Consider the following 20,787-nt stretch of genomic DNA (forward strand, 5'->3'; position numbering starts at 1 on the left):
CCTTTCTCCTTTGCCTTTCTCTTCTCTTCTTTTTTTCAGCTATTTGTAAGGTCTCCTCAGACAACCAATTTTACTCTTTGCATTTCTTTTTCATGGGGATGGTCTTGATCACTGTCTCCTATACAATGTCATGAACCTCCATCTATAGTTCTTCACTGTCTATCAGATCTAATCCCTTGAATCTATTTGTCACTTCTACTGTATAATTGTAAGGGCTTTGATTTAGGTCATTCCTGAATGGTCTCGTGCTTTTCCCTACTTTCTTCAATTTCAGTCTGAATTTGGCAGTAAGGAGTTCATGATCTGAGCCACAGGCAGCTCCCGGTCTTGTTTTTGTTGACTGTATAGAGCTGCTCCATGTTTGGCTGCAAAGAATATAATCAGTCTGACTTAGGTATTGACCATCTGGTGATGTCCATGTGTAGAGTGTTCTCCTGTGTTGTTGGAAGGTGTTTGCTATGACCAGTGCCTTCTCTTGGCAAAACTAGTATTCTTTGTCCAGCTTCATTTTGTACTCCAAGGCCAGAAAGTAAGGTATTGCCTAATTAATGATTTTTTATAACCTTTCTGAGGATGGTGTTTGTGAATCTCCTTCTGATGGCAGCATTTGCTGATGGCAGTGATGAGCCCTGTGTGATTGGTGTCTCTGGGAAGTAGGCAGCTTTGAAGGTCTGAGTCCAGTGTGGTCACTCTTGCATGAGTCCAGTCCCTGGAGCTTCTGGAAATGAGCCCGTCTTTCCTCATGTGGGAGTGGAGGCTGGGCTGTATGTCTGCTCCTGAGTTCAGTCCTGATTCTCGTTTGCTTGTGGGCTGGGGCCTGTTCATTCGTATACCTTTACCCTTTTTTCCCCTTCCCTCCTTTCTCATTGGCCCCGGATTTCTTGTTCACCACAGTTCTAATGAAGAGTGAACCTGAAAGAACCTGTGTAGAGAAAAGCTGAGCAATCACTTTATCTGAATTTTCCTCTAAGACTCTTGTACCTTTAACTTGTATAGTATTTGTGCAAATCCTAGTAGGTTATTAGATTAATTTTGGTAATTTCTGCAGCATATTAGAAATTATCTCTAATTTTAAAAAATCTCAGTATAAAATGTGATAGTTACATGTAAAGTTTAAGTAAACATCTTTTTGTTCTAATACATGCTTTTCATATTTAATGACACACATATACAAGAATGATAAAATGAATAGAATTTTGAATCAGCCAGACTTGAATCTGAATCCAGCTTTTCACATCCTTCCTTTATGAGATTCTAGATCTCTTCCTCAATCTTTTCTATACCTCAGTTTTCTCAGTTTCAAGATGCGATAATCTCAGTACCTAGCTCATTGTTGATGCAAGGATTACATAGGATATGAATTCAAATGCTTAGTACACTGCTTAGTTCATTAACAGAAGCATTCACTAAATGCTGGTTTTGAAAAGTATTTTAGTAAATTGAAAAGACAAAGTCCGTGGAGATTAAATGTGATCTTCCATTTTTTAAGCAAACATTACCAGTGCTGATATTAAAATTGGTACTTAACTATGCAACATTTAATGAAAATTTATTTTAAAAAATTTATATTCACACATGAATGCATGCACAAATTTTTATAGTGGTTTTATTTGTCATAGCTCCACACTGTGAACAACCCCGATGTCCCTCAACAGGTGGGTGGTTACACTGTGGTACACCTGTACTTAGAATACCCTTCGACATTAGAAAGGATGAACTACTAATTTATATAACTTGCATGGATCTTGAGAGAATTATCCAGATTGAAAAATGCTAGTCCTAAAAGGTTACACGCTGTGTGATTCCATTCTTGAAATCAAATGGAATGTGATTCCATTCCTGGAATCAAACTAAATTATAGAGAGCAGTTCTCTAAGAACAAGTTACTGCTTTACTGGTTTTCAAAAGCTGTCATGGGGTCTGAAAAAGTGCTGGACATGTCTACAAATAATAGCAGGGAGGAATGTTGTGTGATTAAAGCTGTTCTGTATCTTAATTGTGCACATGGTTATAGAAATCTGTACATGTGATGAAATTGTGTAGAACTGTACATGCATCCACAGTTGAGTGTAAAGCTGGTAAAATCTGAAAAATCTCTGTGGATAGTAGCAATTTCAGCTTCTTGGTTTCAGTATTGTACTATACTGATGCAGGATGTTACCAATGGGAGGAATTGTGTGAGGAGTACTGAGGACTAATATGTATTTTTTTTCCCAAACTTGCCATGAACCTGTAATTACATCAAAATAAAAGGTTTAAATCTTGATAAAATTGAGCTTCCAACTTTTTTTTTTGCATCATTATTACATCATTTGATATTTGAAAGGTGTGAGGGAAAAGCTATGAAGGGCTTGCTAAGACCTAAGCCAAGTTCTGCCTAGGCACGTTACAGCGTTGGCTCATTAAATGGGAAGTTTGACCTTTGTTGTTGTTGTTTAGTCACTAAATTGTGTCCAACTCTTTGTGACCCCGTGGACTGTAGCCCGCCAGGCTCCTCTGTCATGGGACTTCCCAGGAGGGTCAGTGGAGCAGACTGCTGTTTCCTCCTGCAGGGACTCTTCCCTGCCCAGGGACCGGACCTGGGTCTCCTGCTTGGCAGGCAGACTCTTTACCACTGAGCCACCTGAGAAGCCCTAGGTGGTTTATACTTTTTGGTTATTATAATGCTACTGTGAATATTTGTGGAGATGATATTTTTAAACAGCTGATAATTTGCCTTAGTGTTGGGGCGTTAAGGGTGGAGAGGAGGGGCCTGCAGCAGCCACTTCCTGGACAGCTGTGAAACCATGCAGTCAATTCACTTCTTGAGAAATTGTTACCAGGATGCAGGTGGCTGATTATATTTGCTTTTATGAAACCAATTGCCTTATTAATTATATTTTCTGTTATGCTTAGTAATATTTTTTTTTAAGTCCTATAAACACTGAAGTTTCTTGATAAAATTTTTAAAGTTTAATTTTCATTGAGAAGTAAAGGTCATTAGCATCATTTAAATTTCTTTGTTGTTTTTCTGATAAGTTCAGGTTAAATTTGTGTGGTCTTGATTAAGAACAGACAATGGGAAGAATTTTGCTAAATTCTAATATCCCTACTGAATAGTTTTGTTGAGAGTTTTTACACTAATGGACGTTTCTTCTTATAAAGCCAAATATATGAAATAGCTAACAGGTAAGAAGTTAAAAGTAAAGATATTATTTTCCAGATAGCTAACTTAGGGGGAGATAACTAAATTCTTTTTCTGGGATTGCTTGTGCTCTATTTCCTTTGAAATCGTCAAACAATACTGTAGTAGTAATAGCTAAATATCTTTTCTTTTTGGGTGTTTCTCAATTAAATACAAATAAAAAATATTTTAGCACTGGCCAGTTATCAGTTTTCCAATAAGGCTCTAAGCACCCATTTTATTCCATTAGCTATATAAGTTGCACTTATTAAAATGTACTAGACAGGAGTGATACTAGCAAATCAAATAAAAAATAAACTTTGTCTCTGAATGAGGTAGAAACCAGTTGTTTGCCTTTAAATTGGAGAAAATGGGAGATAGTAACATTTAAAAAAATCCTCATTGTTTTTTTATTGCAAAATATATTTATTCCAAAGTACTTTTTAAAGGACGATTGTTACATTTTCTTGAGTCTGGTAATAGTAATTATGAAGATAATGTGACTGCTTCTGATTTTGATAGAATTGAGCAGACTTCCACCCCTTTCTCCAAATAGTATAGTAAGAAAGTGCCAAATTGAGTACCATCAATAACTTAAAATTATTTCAGGATTTCAGTTCAGTTCAGTTCAGTCACGCAGTTGTGTCCGACTCTTTGCAATTCCATGAACCGCACTACTCCAGGCCTCCCTGTCCATCATCAACACCCGGAGTCCACCGAAACCCATGTCCATTGAGTCGATGATGCCATCCAACCTTCTCATCCTCTGTCATCCGCTTCTCCTCCTGCCCTCAATCTTTCTCAGCATCAGGGTCTTTTCAAAGGAGTCAGCTCTTTGCATCAGGTGGGCAAAATATTGGAGTTCAACTTCAACATCAGTCCTTCCAGTGAATATTCAGGACTGATTTCCTTTAGGATGGACTGGTTGGATTTCCTTGCAGTCCAAGGGACTCTCAAGAGTCTTCTCCAACACCACAGTTCAAAAGCATCAGTTCGTTGGCGCTCAGCTTTCTTTATAGTCCAACTCTCACATCCATACATGACTACTGGAAAAACCATAGCCCTGACTAGACGGACATTTGTTAACAAAGTAATGTCTTTGCTTTTTAATATGCTATCTAGGTTGGTCATAACTTTCCTTCCAAGGATTAAGCGTCTTTTAATTTCAGTTACTTTGGAGACCAGAAAAATAAAGTCAGCCACTGTTTCCACATCTATTTGCCATGAAGTGATGGAACCGGATGCCATGATCTTAGTTTTCTGAATGTTGAGCTTTAAAGCCAAAATTTTAACTTGCCTCTTTCATATTCTTCAAGAGGTTTTTTAGTTCCTCTTCACTTTCTGCCAGAAGGGTGGTGTCATCTGCATATCTCAGGTTATTGATATTTCTCCCGGCAATCTTGATTCCAGCTTATGCTTCATCTAGCCTAGCGTTTCTCATGATGTGCTTTGCACATAAGTTAAGTAAGCAGGGTGACAATATACAGCCTTGACGTACTCCTTTTCCTATTTGTAACCAGTCTGTTGTTCCATATCCAGTTCTAACTGTTGTTTCTGACCTGCATACAGGTTTCTCAAGGGGTAGGTCAGGTGGCCTGGTATTCCCATCTTTTTAAGAATTTTCCACGGTTTACTGTGATCCACACAGTCGAAGTCTTTGGCATAGTCAGTAAAGCAGAAATAGATGTTTTTCTGGAACTCTCTTGCTTTTTTTGATGATCCAGCAGATGTTGGTAATTTGATCTCTGGTTCCTCTGCCTTCTCTAAAACTAGCTTGAACATCTGGAAGTTCATGGTTCATGTATTGCTGAAGCCTGGCTTGGAGAATTTTAAGCATTATTTTACTAGAGTGTGAGATCAGTGCAAGTGTGTGGTAGTTTGAGCATTCTTTGGCATTGCGTTTCTTTGGGATTGGAATGAAAACTGACCTTTTCCAGTCCTGTGGCCACTGCTGAGTTTTCTAAATTTGCTGACATACTGAGTGCAGCACTTTCACAGCATCATCTTTCAGGATTTGAGATAGCTCAGCTGGAATTCCATCACCTCCACTAGCTTTGTTCGTAGTGATGGTTCCTAAGGCCCACTTGACTTCACATTCAAGGATATCTGGCTCTAGGTGAGTGATCACACCATCGTGATTATCTGGGTCATGAAGATCTTTTTTGTACAGTTCTTCTGTGTATTCTTGCCACCTCTTTTTAATATCTTCTGCTTCTGTTAGGTCCATACCATTTCTGGCCTTGATTGTACCGATCTTTGCATGAAATATTCCCTTGGTATCTCTAATTTTCTTGAAGAGATCTCTAGTCTTTCCCATTCTGTTGTTTTTCCTCTATTTTTTTTTTTTCCATTGATCGCTGAGGAAGGCTTTCTTATCTCTCCTTGCTGTTCGTTGGAACTGTGCATTCAAATGCTTATATCTTTCCTTTTCTCCTTTGCTTTTCACTTCCCTTCTTTTCAAAGTTATTTGTAATGCCTCCTCAGACAGCCATTTTGCTTTTTTGGATTTGTTTTCTTGGGGATGGTCTTGATTCCTGTCTCCTATACAATGTCAGGAACCTCTGTCCATAGTTCATCAGGTACTCTGTCTATCAGATCTAGTCCCTTAAATCTATTTCTCACTTCCACTGTATAGTCTTAAGGGATTTGATTTAGTCATACCTGAATGATCTAGTGGTTTTCTCCACTTTCTTCAATTTCAGTCTGAATTTGGAAATAAGGAGTCCATGATCTGAGCCACAGTCAGCTCCCGGTCTTGTTTTTGCTGACTGTATAGAGCTTCTCCATCTTTGGCTGCAAAGAATATAATCAATCTGCTTTCAGTGTTGACCATCTGGTGATGTCTGTGTGTAGAGTCTTCTCTTGTGTTGTTGGAAGAGGGTGTTTGCTATGACCGGTGCGTTCTCTTGGCAGAACTCTATTAGCCTTTGCCCTGCTTCATTCTGTACTTCAAGGCCAAATTTGCCTGTTATTCCAGGTGTTTCTGGACTTCCTACTTTTCCATTTCAGACCTTATAGTCTTATATCAGAAAAGAAAGTATAAATGTAAATATGCACTTAAATGTACATTACTTTCTTTTCTCAATTGTGTCATACAGAGATTTTCATCTTCAAGGAAAGTAATTCTCTCTGGTTAATTTAAGCAGGAAATGGGGCTGAGTGCCTTACAGAATTTCTAGTAGGCTGTGGCCCATGTGTGGATATATGTAGCAGCAGGAATGCAGAAGAGGAGAGAGCAGACCACATCCAGGAGTGTCCCAGGAGAAACAGCACTCAGAATCCCTGCCCTGGGTGGCACTGGGGGGCTCTGCCACGCTGCTGGGAGAGCTTCAGCTACACCCCACAGCTTCCCTCACAGAGTCCAGCCTTCCTCTGTGTGATTAGCCTCCTGTGGTCCCTGTGTCTTCTGGAGACGCGGGTTGGAATAAGGTGGATGGGCCAGTCTCTAGTGTCTGTCACAGTTTGATTTTCATTTCTCTCCTGTAGTTAATTTTTCTATGTGTGTTTTCTCTCTTCTCTTGTTCAAACCTGTGTTTTGGGGCACAGGGTTGATGGAATTGTGGTATATTTTTGTAAGGAATGGAATCAAAGTGTTGGAATCCTGGAGTGTTTTTGGGGGGCTGTTTTACTTTTCCTCTGCGCCTGCGTCCTCAGTGATAGCATGCTGCACCTTCCCTTCCTACGGTGTCTTCCTGATCCAGTGTTCCTGGACTTGTGGCTGGGAGGGTCAAGAGCACAAAGGATCTGTGATTTCTTGCCACTGTGATTTCTTGCCACTCATAACCTGCTGTGTTTGTCTGCCACCCTTGTAGGGGTGCTGCTGTCCAAAGACACGGACTCCTAGGTCTAAAACAAAGGACTCCCTTTACTCACAGGTATAGCAGTAGCTCGAGCCCCAGATTCCAAATGGAGGGGTCACGTTAGAGCAAAGACACTCTGGGCAGCAGTTACTCTGACCAGTACAGGCTGTGATGAGATTCGTTCAGTTTGTCTTCTTGAGTATTTGATGAAGCCTGCTGGTCAGCAGTGCTTCAAGCAGCAGGTTGAGGCTGCTCTGCACTACTGACCTTAGCCCTGCCTCTCAGATCGCAGATCCTGCCAGCCAGACATAAACCACTAGAGTCTATGTTGCTGCTGCTGCTGCTGTTGCTAAGTCGCTGCAGTCGTGTCCGACTCCGTGCAACCCCATGGACTGCAGCCTACCAGGCTTCTCCGTCCATGGGATTCTCCAGGCAAGAACACTGGAGTGGGTTGCCATTTCCTTCTCCAATGCAGGAAAGTGAAAAGTGAGAGTGAAGTCGCTCAGTCGTGTCTGACTCTTAGCAACCCCACGGACTGCAGCCTACCAGGCTCCTCCATCCATGGGATTTTCCGGGCAAGAGTGCTGGAGTGAGATGCCATTGCCTTCTTCAGAGTCTTATGTTAGGACTTCAGAAAGCTTTCTTAGTTTCTTCTGTTGCAGTTTCACTGAAGCTTAGGTTTGAATGATTGCACAGATTTTGTTCAGCAAGGTGGACATCGGGGCAACTCTTTCATCCATGACAGCCCTGACGGTGAGTTGAAGCTGATGAGTGCCTTCTGGGGCTGACGCCATGTCATTGACCACTCCAGGCAAAGCCAGGGCCATGTTTCTCAGGGCCTGTTCCCTTAGTGTCTCATGGTAGGGATCTGTCTCCTGGGGCACGTATGTACTTTCTCTCCAGGAAACTTTCCAGAGGAACCAGAGTTGCCTCAGGGTAGAAAGATGACCACAGCTATCTAAGGCTGTACGTGTACAGGTCCTGATTCCTCAGACAGATAAACACCTCTTATGCGTGCCTCTGAGGTGCATGTCCGTGTTTTGCACTGAGAGGCAAGTAAACACCTGGCTTTTGAAGGTGCAGGTGCTCCTGGGTGGGACATGTTGTCTGTAGTTCTCGGGATCCCCCAGTTGGGATCTCTGTCAGTTGGAAAGCTGCTGGGTGACAGTGCTTTCAGTGAGGCCTCCCAGCTGGCTGGTCAGAACATTGAGTCCAGTCTTTGTTTTTGAAGGGGCTGTGTGATGGCCTGGCAGAGACGGCAGCTGAGTCACAGGAGAGGAATTTTCAGCTTGGGGAGCACAGATCTTTCAGAATGGGCTTGGGTCTGCCTGCCCTTTGGCTGGAGGGTGGATGCAGTCTCTGTCTTCCAAGGTGGTTTGTTGTAAAGACAGCCTGGTAAAAGTCTTGCAGAAGAAAAGTGGTCTCCACCTCTACTTGCAGTGCTTTCAGACCCCTGAGAGCCCCACGCAGCGTTTCCTGGCGGCGGCGAGCACAGCCCTGCCCCTCTGCCCGTCTCCTGCGTGGCTTCTTTTCCCTCAGTCTGATGCTCTTGGTGGTGTTTCTGTACACTTGCTGTGCCTTGATGTCACGTGCATGGAACAAAGCCTTCACTCATTTTGGTTCGTGTGACAGTACACTAACTGCTGTTTAAAGGGAAATGTGTTTTCTAGAGTTTCTCATCAGAGAGGAGGAGAACGAGCCCCATCAGAAAGCAGATGTGAGTGAGGGCCTGTGGGGCCGCACGGCTCGGAGGGGTAAAGTTCTGGTTCTCTGGTCTTCGATGTGCTGATGCCAACCTGTAGCAGCTTTAGTTTCTGAGCTTGATCAGAATATATTTAAATATAAACATACTTTAAATATGGGCTTCCCTGGTAGCTCAGATGGTGAAGAATCCACCTGCAATGCAAGGGATCAGATTCGATCCCTAGGTCAGGAAGATCCCCTGGAGAAGGGAATGGCAACTCACTCTACTCTTCTTGCCTGGAGAATCCCATGGACAGAGGAGCCTGGCGGGTTCAAAGAGTCAGATACAACTGAGCAACTAACACACGCACACGTGCATACATACTTTAAATAAACTTAAATCCGTAATTGCCTCCAGGTTTCTCAAAATTTGACTTAGTATTCTTAGATACTTACAGTTAGCTGGATCTTTGCTGTATTTCTGTGGACCACTCTTATTTTTTACTGTTTTTTTGTTCATTTGGCTGTTTTGGGTGTTGGTTGCGGTGCATGGATCTGCGCTCTGTTGTGGGGTCCTTTGACACAGGGCAGGAACTCTGTAGTCTGGCGCTCGGGCTCTGGAGTGTACAGGCTCCGTACTCATGGCACATGGCATCCTAGTTCCCTGGCCAGGAACTGAACCCGTGTCCCCTGCATTGCAAGGCTGATTCTTAACCATTAGGCCACCAGGGAAGTCTGGACTACATAGTTTTTACTAATAACCCAAATCTTATAATTTCTCTTCACCCATTATTGAAGCACATAGCCATTATTCTACTTCTTTCTCTTTTTTTAATTGTGGTAAAATATACATAACATTAAATTAGATAATTTGAAAATAATACTCTTGCTGCAACTTGCCTTGTGGAACCAAGACTGTTCATCTGGGTTGGCTGGTGGAGCCCATGGGAAATGCAGCTCTGTCACACCTGTTGTGATGGGTGTCACAGGGCTGCAGCCGGGGCTGTTGGTTGTTTATACTCACTGCAGTCAAAGATTAAAAGTACATGTTCATGGCTGCTATAAAGACAGAGGTTTCTTAACTTAAAAAAAAAGGAGGGGGGAAGCTTCTTCAGTCTCTGTGGATTTTGTTGACTTCAATTACAGAATAGGTCTGTGACAGAGGTTTCTTAACTTAAAAAAAAAAAAAAGGGAAAATAAAAGGTTTATCAGTCTCTATGGATTTCATTGAGTTCAATTACAGAATAGGTCTTTGCAAATTTGATTGGATCAAATTTTTCCATTATACTAAAAAAAAAAAAAAGGAAGTTTTTCCTTTTTTTTAATGTAAAAAATTGAGGGGCTTCCCTAGTGGTCTGGTGGTGAAGATGCCATGCTTCCAGTGCAGGGAGTGCAGGTTCAGCCCGCGGTCAGGAGACTAAGACCCCACAGACTGCACAGCACAGCCAGCCCCTAGAAAGATGCTTACCTGTTGGATAACTGGTTTCCGTTCACTAAAGTGTTAGAACCAGAGCAGGAAAAGTGACCTTCAATTCAGCTATCACTGTGCTTTGAAATATGTTCAGTTCAGTCGTGTCTAACTCTTTGCGACCCCATGAATCACAGCAAGCCAGGCCTCCCTGTCCATCACCAACTCCCGGAGTTTACTCAAACTCATGTCGATCAAGTCGGTGATGCCATCCAGCCATCTCATCCTCTGTCGTCCCCTTCTCCTCCTGCCCCCAATTCTTTCCAGCATCAGGGTTTTCAAATGAGTCGACTCTTCGCATGAGGTGGCCAAAGTACTGGAGTTTCAGCTTTAGCATCAGTCCTTCCAGTGAACACCCAGGACTGATCTCCTTTAGAATGGACTGGTTGGATCTCCTTGCAGTCCAAGGGACTCTCAAGAGTCTTCTCCAACACCACAGTTCAAAAGCATCAATTCTTCAGTGCTTAGCTTTCTTTACAGTCCAACTCTCAAATCCATACCTGACCACTGGAAAAACCATAGCCTTGACTAGACGGACCTTTGTTGGCAAAGTAATGTCTCTGCTTTTCAATATGCTGTCTAGGTTGGTCATAACTTTCCTTCCAAGGAGTAAGCGTCTTTTAATTTCATGGCTGCAATCACCATCTGCAGTGATTTTGGAGCCCAGAAAAACAGTCTGACACTGTTTCCCCATCTATTTCCCATGAAGTGATGGGACCAGATGTCATGATCTTAGTTTTCTGAATGTTTAACTTTAAGCCAACTTTTTCACTCTCCTCTTTCACTTTTAGCAAGAGGCTTTTTAGTTCCTCTTCACTTTCTGCCGTAAGGGTGGTGTCATCTGCATATCTGAGGTTAATGATATTTCTTCCAGCACTGGGCAATAATTGACAGATATGACATTGAAGAAAATGTTACAATGCCGGTTTGAATTTAGCCAAATTTATTAGCTTTTGTTTATTTCCCTCATGGTTAAGACCCTTAAGGCCCTTAGGCTCAAAATGTACCCGAGTTTAATTTTGCCCACAACCAAACAAAGGTCTTCCTATAAGGAATCGTCATATAACTTCCTATAACTTGATTGACTGTTTCTTTTTGTTTCAAGTATCTCCTACCCCCTCAAAAAAGTAAATGATAAGTAAAGTTACTTTTAACATCAAGTAAGTCATTCTCACATTTATTGAAGGCCCAAATGAAGACTACAGGGTATAGCTGGACATTTTATTTTATTTTATTTTATTTATTTTTATCTTTTTCATATTTTATTTTATTTATTTATTTATTTTTTTTACAGAGTCCATAAGCCTGTTCTATACATCAGTGTCTCTTTTGCTGTCGTGGACATTTTATTTTTTAAGACCACTGTTGGGGCCTTCCAAAAGGATGCAGAGATCAAATTATTTTAATTCCTCTCTGTTTTTGATTACTACTTTTATTGAAGCTTACAACAGTATGGTTACTGTATCTGTATGAATCAAAAGGTTAATATATTAAATGAACAAGTAAATAATATGCCATTAAGCTAATAAACATTAAAGAAGCAAGAGTAAAATAATATTCTAATGTAAACTCATTGTCATTTGGAGTACACACCTCAGTATAGTAAACTAGTGGGTAACATTTTTATCCTAGAGTATACTGCCAATTTTCTGAATCTATGTAATGCGTTTTTTCACTTATGCTATAAGAGACCACCAGAAAGATGAAGGTAACTCATGACTCAAGGTAACTGCAAAGTTTCATAACCAGTCAATTAATTATTCAGTGATTGCTGTGCTGGGTTCTGCTAGATATTAGAACAATAAAGATGAATGAAATACACTCCTTAAGTTCTTAAGAAACTGATACTCAGGAATTCAGAGCTTGCTAATATTTCATATGAATATTGCGATACTAGAATCTCAACAAAATGGAAGAACACAGAAAGAATTCATGGATATCTCAGGGGGAGTGTCAGAATAAATCCTTAAAAATCCTTGTTCTGTCTTGAATTCAACTGTCCATATTCATGTAAATTAGAGCCTCTTGATCCTGTAATTTATTTGCCTGAATTTGTATGAGATATATGCAGTTACCACAAGCTCTGACTTGTCCTCTTACTTTGTCTATCATTTATAGCAATTTTATTAGAAATATAAGTAAAGTATAGGACTTTACATTTGCTGACATAATCCACCCTTTTTTGAGTTTGTCTTCGTAATGTAGTAGTCAGGTTGTTTATCTTCTCGATTAATGCTTGAGATTTTAAAATTCCTGGGTATTTCTTTTGTTGCACTGGAGGCAAGATATTTGTCTATAAGCATCATTTACTCATTTTAACTTGATAAATGTGGAATTTGATTGTGCAAAGAGAGACAGATGATTTCTGCTGTGGAGCTAAGAAGATGAATAGCTGTATAACCTGTTTCTTCCAGGCACAGATAGCAGGTATTCACAGATTCTGATAGAATTGTTACTTAAGTACTTTACTGGTGCTGGTTTGCAGTCTGCATTCAGCTTGTGAAGCTGATATGTGTTCAGTGTAGTATTGCCATCATTTTACATATGGAAACATCTCCTCATATTCAGGATGAACCTGTTGCCCAATTGTGAGCTTTCTAAAGAATACTTTCTTTCGCTGTTTGTTGGACACCTTTTCAGTTCCTTTGGCATAATCTTGGAGAAAGCATCTGTGTTGTTGGCCTCGGCATAACCCGAACAATCCCGTGGTTGGTCTTAAGCATCACAGCTCTCAGTGTGCCTGGAATTTTGTGCTCAAATTTGTTAGTCGAAAAAGGGTTGGGAACCGAAAGTTAAAGATACATAAAATGTTAATGTTTTTCTCCTTTTGTTTTGCACATAGTGATAGATAGCATTACATTAAATTATGTGGTAGAGGAAATTTAGGTAATATGTATTTACATATGAAGAAACCTCCTCACTTCATTTTCAAGGGTGGAAAATTACTTTGCTGATTAAGTGATGTTAATTCCTGTGTGTGTCTTTGTCTTGCTGTTTAACTTCTTTCTACTTCTAATGAGTTTCCTTTGATCATTTACCTTGTTCTAAGATTGCCTTTGACAAGCTCTGTCCCTCTTATTGAATATCCTTGTGAGTTTTGCTTACAGTTTATTTGTCCCCCTTTCTAGTTTATGTCCTTGCTGATACTTTCCCCACTATTTGTGATTATGGTTTTGGCTACTTATTTTCCTCATCCTTGGCTGTGTGGGTTTTGCTGGTCTCAGTTTTTGCAGTTCATTTTCAGTTTGTTGCTACTCCTGAGGAAATCCTCAGCTATCCTGAATTCTAGCTGGCAGGCCTGTGCACATGTGTGCAGACATGTCTTTATAGCTAGAAGTTGTGTTAAAAGTAGCTTTTCTCATGTAAGGTTCCTTTTTCATAATTGGGGCAAGAGTAACAATTAAGTTTATAGCATTTACTTTCTAAATCATTAAAATGGAGTCCATGATCTAACACCTAAAAGATGTCTTAGTTAGAAACCTTGTTTGAACCAAAGGTCAATAAGCAGTGTTTCTAAAGTGTTATAAAGTGTTAATAAAGTGTTTCTAAACACGTGTTTGCAGTAAGGAGGAGAGTATTTGAGGGTCAGTTTAATCGTATGCTTTCATGTACTGGTTGTTGATGGGACATGAGAGAGAGAGTTTTCCATGTGGAAGAGCAGTTCTGTCCCTTTGTAGAAACTGCTCGTTGTCACCAGTTTGCCAAATGCAGTGGTAATGATCTTATTTGACACAGTTGATCACTCTCTCTGTTGACACACTTTCCTCCCATACTTTTCAGACTTCTCCTTGTTTGTTTTGTACCACATTATAGCTTTCTACTTTTCTTTAACTCATTTCCCCAACCTGCAAATCAAAACCTAAAGTTGAAATTGATGAAACTGAAATGTCACAGCCAGTTCTTGGACCTCTTCTCTCTCTCTTCTCTTCTCTTGATGATCATCTGAGATTTGTTTTTTACATGCAATTGCTATGGTAATCTCTTTCTTGATCTAGGGTCTCCTATATCCAATTTCCTTTTCTACTTCTTTGGATAAGGACCAATAATAGATATTTCCAACTTAACATCTCTAAAACTGAACTCCTGATCTTTCTTCCCAAACCTGTTTCCTCTGTTTATCCTTATTTATTTTCCATCTTAATAAATGACTGTCAGCTTTTCAATTGCCCTGGTCAGAAGTCATGGAGTCAGTCTCGCCTCCTCCCTTTCTTTAGTAGTGATTTCTGTCTTGTCTTTTCATAGTTGTGTCCCCAGTACCAGCAAGTCCTTAGTAGACATCACTAACAGGCTTGGAAGGAATGAAATGCATAACCTAATGAACAGAGAGGGTCTGATGCCCAAAGATAGAGCCTTTATGTAACTTAAAATGCTCCTAGGAGGAGGGCAGAAACTCCTGTTTTCTTTTATCAGTTCTGGGGTGAGGTAGCTTTTGTCTGCCTTTGAAACTGTTAGTATGGCATAGTTAATGCAAATTAATGGAGATCATATATGCTATGTAATTGGAACATCGAGCAGAACATGATGATTAATTCCTTATGATGAATATCACAATTTCATTATTTCCTGGAGTTTCTGTTAATATCCTAGCATTCAATAACTAATTTTTTAAATGAATGTGTGATTCTTAATGTACATTTCATTTTTAAAAGCAGAATTTATTCTAGAGTCCTGTGAAATTTCTTTCTCTCCTTGCATTTCATGTGTCTTAATACTCCTACCTCCTATCTTGTTGAGAAAGAAAGGTGGGAGAACTTGCGAATTCTTTTCTTTGGTCTCAACCACATGTTCACCCAGCCATCACATGTTTTAGAAAGGTTGTTCAAGACCTCCTCATTGCTCACTGAGGTTACCACTATGATAGCTTTATTTCCCTGCCATGCTGTGTGGCATGTGGGATCTTAGTTCCATGACCAGGGATTGAACCTGTGGCCCTTGTCTTGGAAGCTCTGTGTCTCAACCATTGGACCGTTAGGGGAATTCTAAGATCACTTCTTCACTTAATCTGTTACCTCTGTTATTTCCTCTCCTCTGCATGAAATCCTTTATGATTCTCCCTATTTCCAGCTGAACCAGCACTCTCTGATTTGGCCTAGGAGGCTGTGCTTCATCTGTCTGGCCTCATCTTTAATGAGTCCTTCCCCTGCACTCCCACTTCCTACCTTTACAGACTGCTCAGAAAATCTGAATTCCTTGTGATTCAACAGAACGCCCCAGGGCTTTGAATATGTTAACTCTTATATTTGAACACCTTGGTCTTCCTCTTCATCTGGCTGCTTGTCTTCCGATTAATCCTTGAGAGTCAGTTCTGTTCCTCAGCTGTCCTTGTTTTTGTTACTGTCTCCATATGCTCACATGGTATATTCTCATAAATCTGTTAGAGTGAATTTATGTTATTGTACCTACTTATCTTCACTAGGTTAGCCAACATGTGCCTTTTGAGTTGCTGAGCCTTTTCTGCTGTCTATAGAAATTTATTTATATGCTGGTATGCTGTATCGGTGTGAAATCATGTGGTAAAACAGGTCCAAATATCTCAATGTATGTATTAGAAACCTAGAAGAAACTCTTGGTCTTTACCTTGATTATAGAGGTTTTCATCTGTAAGAAAATAAATCAATACATTTTACTGTATGTAGACATATATTTACAGGATATAAATTAATCAGAGAGTGGGTATAGGTCATGATAATGGTAAATTACCATTAGAATTGGGAAGGGATCTTAAAGAATTAAATTCATTATTTCAGTTTGTCAATTTCCTATTTTTCCTTTTACGGGAAATTGCCTTTGAAGTGTTTCCTGGAAGCAATTTGGATGATCCTTTTCCTTTCTTTCTCCTCAATTTTGTGCTAATATTGTTCTATACATATTGACTTTCCATTTAGGTGATATTTGCTGCTAATTTTTAGGTTGTTTATTTTTGCTGCTTTCTTTGGGTTGTCTATAATTTGCATCTTTTCTGGAAACCTGGTGACTAATGCTAATTTAATTTCTCTGTACGTAGAGAAACATGATTCATATGCTGTTTGGGATCTTTTATAATGCTGAAAAAAATTTGTGGTTACTAGGTAATGACTGGCAAGGAAGTGCAAAGAAAGCCTTTTAAACTTGACTTTTTGACATGAACTGTTTACAGCTGAGTGAACATGTACTGAAAGGTAGACTCTGTTTTAAGTTTTTCTTTTCTTTTTTTTCTAAATATGTTTTTCTTTTCCCTCTCTTTCAGGTTTTGACAGTAGAGGCATGCTGGCTAGATTTTAGTGTTTAGATATCAAACAGAACAATTACAATATATTTCAACCAGCTGGAACTCAGACCCCTGTTGGTGTTTTAATCCCAAAATGGCATTTTAAATTCATATAAACCTTGCCTTAAGGGATGGAGAAAGGACAATTTAGAGAACAGCATGAGGTTAAACATATTGATCAGTAGGCTAGTCTTTCTTGTTGGCTTTTGGTAGAATGCAGACTTAGAAAAATAACCATCAACAACAACGAAGAATTCTTTGCTTCCCTAGAAACTACCTCCTTTGTTTTCATTATATAGATTTTTGATAATGAAAGATACAATTCAACCAGTGATTTAAAAAAACAAAAACAAAAAACGATATCCAAGTTGAAAGTTGGAGTTCCAGGGTAAAAGTTGAGAAAAAAATGAGTTTTTAATATTTTAGCTCAGTTGGCCATGTTATTTCTTTATGTCTTCTTAATAAACATAACATACAGTAGGTCTGAATTTTTGTCAAAGTGCAGGGACCAGTGCCTGGTCAGTTAAGGAAGTAAGTAAGTGTTAGTCACTCAGTCGTGCTCTACTCTTTGCGACCCCATGGACTACAGCCCACCAGGCTCCTCTGTCCATAAGATTTTCCAGGCAAGGATACTGGAGTGGGTTGCCATTTCCTTCTCCAGGGGATCTTCCCAACCCAGGGATCAAACCAGTAATTAGCCTTACAATGTTCATAATACAGTTTTTGGTTATAGCAACCACATTAACTAAATTTATGCCTTAGTTAATTCTTATTGACTTAAAGTCTTGGAGTTTCTCTTGATGAATAGGAAGTTATTTTATTATCCTAGTTTAGGTAAGTGTTATCTAAGGATATTTATAGTTTTTCAACTAATGTGTGTTCAGTTTATGTCTTGTGTGCATGGAATGATATTTTTGGACAAGAACTTAACTTTTGGTTGGAGTGAATTAAAAACTCCTCTGAAAATATATTTCTTGTATAATTTATAATTGACTAAAGTATTTTACATTCAAATTATCGTTTTAATAGACTCACCTGTGAAGGAAGATATTTGAAAATACTTGGAACACAGCCTTGATGTCTCAGCTCTAGTACTCCTTTTTCAATGTCTGATCCAAGTCTAAGTCTTGCTGTGTAATTTATTATAGGTAGCGTGTATGCAGCTCATCAATGCCCTCGTTACATCTCCTGATGACTTGGACTTCAGGCTTCACATCAGAAATGAATTTATGCGTTGTGGATTGAAAGAGATATTGCCAGTAAGTGCCCTGCAGTCTCCTTATTAATATTTAAATTAGAGAAGTACTTGAGTAGGGGGAAATTTAGATAAATTACTTTCAAGAATAATTTATCTATGGGAAAAAAGGCTTGAGTATAAAATCTGTTTTTGAAATACAGACGATAAGTTTTGAGTATTAGTTAACACTTTAAGTCTTTGAATGCTATAAATCAAGTTGAGTGGTTCATTTATTGTTTATATTTTTCATTAATTTTGTGTATTATTAAAACCAAACAGTTCCTTATAATTTCTATTTAATATCTGTAGAATTTAAAACATATTAAGAATGATGGCTTGGATATCCAACTTAAAGTCTTTGATGAGCATAAGGAAGAAGATTTGATGGAGTTCTCCCATCGCCTCGAAGATATTAGAGCTGAATTTGAATATCCTTTTGTGTGATGTCCAATCAAATATGTATTAATTACTAATAATTACTGCTAAATCTCAAACAGTCAGCCCCTAGCCCTAAAATATAAAACTTCAGAAGCCATTTCTAGGTAAACGCTATAAAATCAAAACTTTATTGAATCAGAGGGATGTTTGTGTAAACCTTTTTATTAGTTTCTATGTGTTTTTATGAAAACATGCTTATATAACTGAATGTGGCACCTGAAATCTGGATGCTGTAGGCCTCTTAATGTGTACCTGCGCAGTCTGTTCTTTCTGTTTGGAGCCCCCTTGCCCATTGCTTTCCCGCCTTAGGAGGAGGCCCCTTAGCCTGCTGGTTATTTCTGCCCTGTACCTTGCGTGTATTTTGTTAGGGGCCTTTGCTGGCTGTGTGCATCTGCAGATGTCTGTGTTTGTCCAGAAATGAGCCACATATCTGTCCTCCACGGGGGAGCGCCACGGTAGGTAATGCCTGGCACCAGCTCTCTCGGTCACGGCTGCCCCAGAACCCAGTGCAGCCTTTGTGACCAGCTCTCCGCCACTTTCTGCCAGAGCGTCTTGGCTCAAGAGAGTAAGATTGGTTAGAGTCGACTGTGGAGGAGAAGCCAGAAAGTATCAGGTGACGTTATCATTTGCACAGTTTCCCTCTGTATTTTATTATATGCTTAGTCTATATGATACCTATTTTAGAGTAAGAGAGTAATCTTTTGAGGCCTTACACAGCAGATTCCGTGTCACATTACTGCAGTTATTTGGTGTAGAGAATAAATAAATCCACATATTCCTTAATCAATTTACTGAAGTGAATGATCTTTACAACATGGTGTGGAACACAGTTAAGGAAACCAGAGCAGAGGGATATTTCATTTCAATTCTGCAGCATCTTTTGCTGATTCGAAATGATTATTTTATAAGGTAAGAGGAAGCTATATTCTAATATTTTCTTTCACTAATAAAATTATATTGTGAAATTCACCAGCTGTTTGATTTGAGCATGCACATATTTTTAAGATTTCTTTCTTTCATAGTATTAATTCATAGTATGCAGTGTTTCCTATGAGCATATATTTAGATAGATGATGGTATAAAATGATACTACTATTACTTTTTAAGCTCTAGCAGATTCTTGGTTACAACTTTTCATCTGAATAAAAATAAGAACTGGCAACAAATTTATTTATTACTAATTTATTGCATGATGGATAATATTTTCTGGTTAGTCCTTAGGCAGTAGGAATGGTGTTGATAAGTTTCTTTTCATAAGTTATAAAAAAGATATTAAAACATCACTTTTATTAGTGTTTAAGTAGGGCTTCCCTGGTGGCTCAGAGGTTAAAGCTTCTGCCTCCAATGTGGGAGACCTGGGTTCGATCCCTGGGTCGGGAAGATCCCCTGGAGAAGGAAATGGTAACCCACTCCAGTATTCTTGCCTGGAGAATCCCATGGATGGAGAAGCCTCATAGGCTACAGTCCATGGGGTCACAAAGAGTCGGACACGACTGAGCGACTTCACTTTCAAGTAGCTAGAAAGTTCCTTAATAGTACAGTTAAGTTTAATGTTGTTAATGTATCAGAAAGCTAGACCAATAACTTTTGAAGTCATTTGATTATACCTTAGACATCTTAAGCTCAACAAATTGTTTAAAGAAATTAACTGTTATCCATATCTGCCTGTAGTTGTATGGGTTTCCCAGTTGGATCAGTGGTAAAGAATCCACCTGTCAATGCAGGAGACTCAAGAGATGTAGGTTTGATCCATGGTTTGATCCTGGCATAGGAAATGGCAACCCACTCCAGTATCTTGCTTGGAAAACTCCATGGTCAGAGGAGCTTAGCTGGCTACATGCATGTCCATGGGGTCACAGAATCAGACACGACTGAGTGACTGAGCACCACCATCTGTAGTTATATATGGATAGCAGCACTGAAGCTGCTCTATTGTTAAGAAGATTGAAATGGTAACATGAGTGAGACTCCTAGCCAGATATGGTGTATGCTCAATAAATATTCTCTATACCCTCTTTCCTTTTTTATTACTGTTTTATGAAGGAAGCTAAGATCTTTTGAGTATGAAGCCATTTTGGCCACCTTTAACTTTGCTGAAATTTTTTTCTCAAATACAGTGGATAGTATGTCTTGTCTTACTCTGATTTCAAGTAGGAGTTGTTAGTTTCATTCAGGCTGTGTCCTCTGGGTGATGTCAGAGGGAGTAATTTAGGTTTTTGATGTACCTAACAAGTGAACAGAAATCTAAACAAGGTAAAACTTTAGGTTGAGATGAGTATGACCACCTGCCCTACCTCATTCCTTTGTAGAATCGGTAAATCCCAAGGTCTTTTAAAATATGAGTCAGGAACCTGTTTGAGGCTTCATTTGTTTGTTTCTCATACTTTATTAAAATAAGACAGTTTATTGAACCACTCTATAAATGCTAGATAAAAAATACTAATACTTGATTAAATAAGATTTTTGAGAATCATGCTGCTGCTGCTGCTAAGTCGCTTCAGTCGTGTCCGACTCTGTGTGACCCCATAGATGGCAGCCCACTAGGTTCCCCTGTCCCTGGGATTCTGCAGGCAAGAATACTGGAGTGGGTTGCCATTTCCTTCTCCAATGCATGCATGCATGCTAAGTCGCTTCAGTCGTGTCTGACTCTGTGCGACCCCATGGACAGCAGCCCACCAGGCTCCTCTGTCCATGGGATTCTCTAGGCAAGAGTACTGGAGTGGGTTGCCATTTCATTGTACTCTTCTGAAA

The 20,787-nt window shown here is 39.5% G+C and overlaps 1 protein-coding gene across 1 annotated transcript in view; it reads left to right on the forward strand.

The window, feature by feature from the left end:
- The window catches only part of DIAPH3 (diaphanous related formin 3), a 563,614-nt gene that overhangs the window by 177,628 nt on the left and 365,199 nt on the right, over positions 1 to 20,787 (forward strand). Inside the window, 3 exon segments of the mRNA NM_001192614.2 lie at positions 17,510 to 17,620; positions 17,908 to 18,026; positions 18,829 to 18,945. Of these exon segments, the coding sequence (NP_001179543.2) occupies positions 17,510 to 17,620; positions 17,908 to 18,026; positions 18,829 to 18,945 (347 nt within the window).

Source organism: Bos taurus, chromosome 12 (assembly GCF_002263795.3).
Source record: "Bos taurus isolate L1 Dominette 01449 registration number 42190680 breed Hereford chromosome 12, ARS-UCD2.0, whole genome shotgun sequence".
Lineage (NCBI taxonomy): Eukaryota > Metazoa > Chordata > Mammalia > Artiodactyla > Bovidae > Bos > Bos taurus.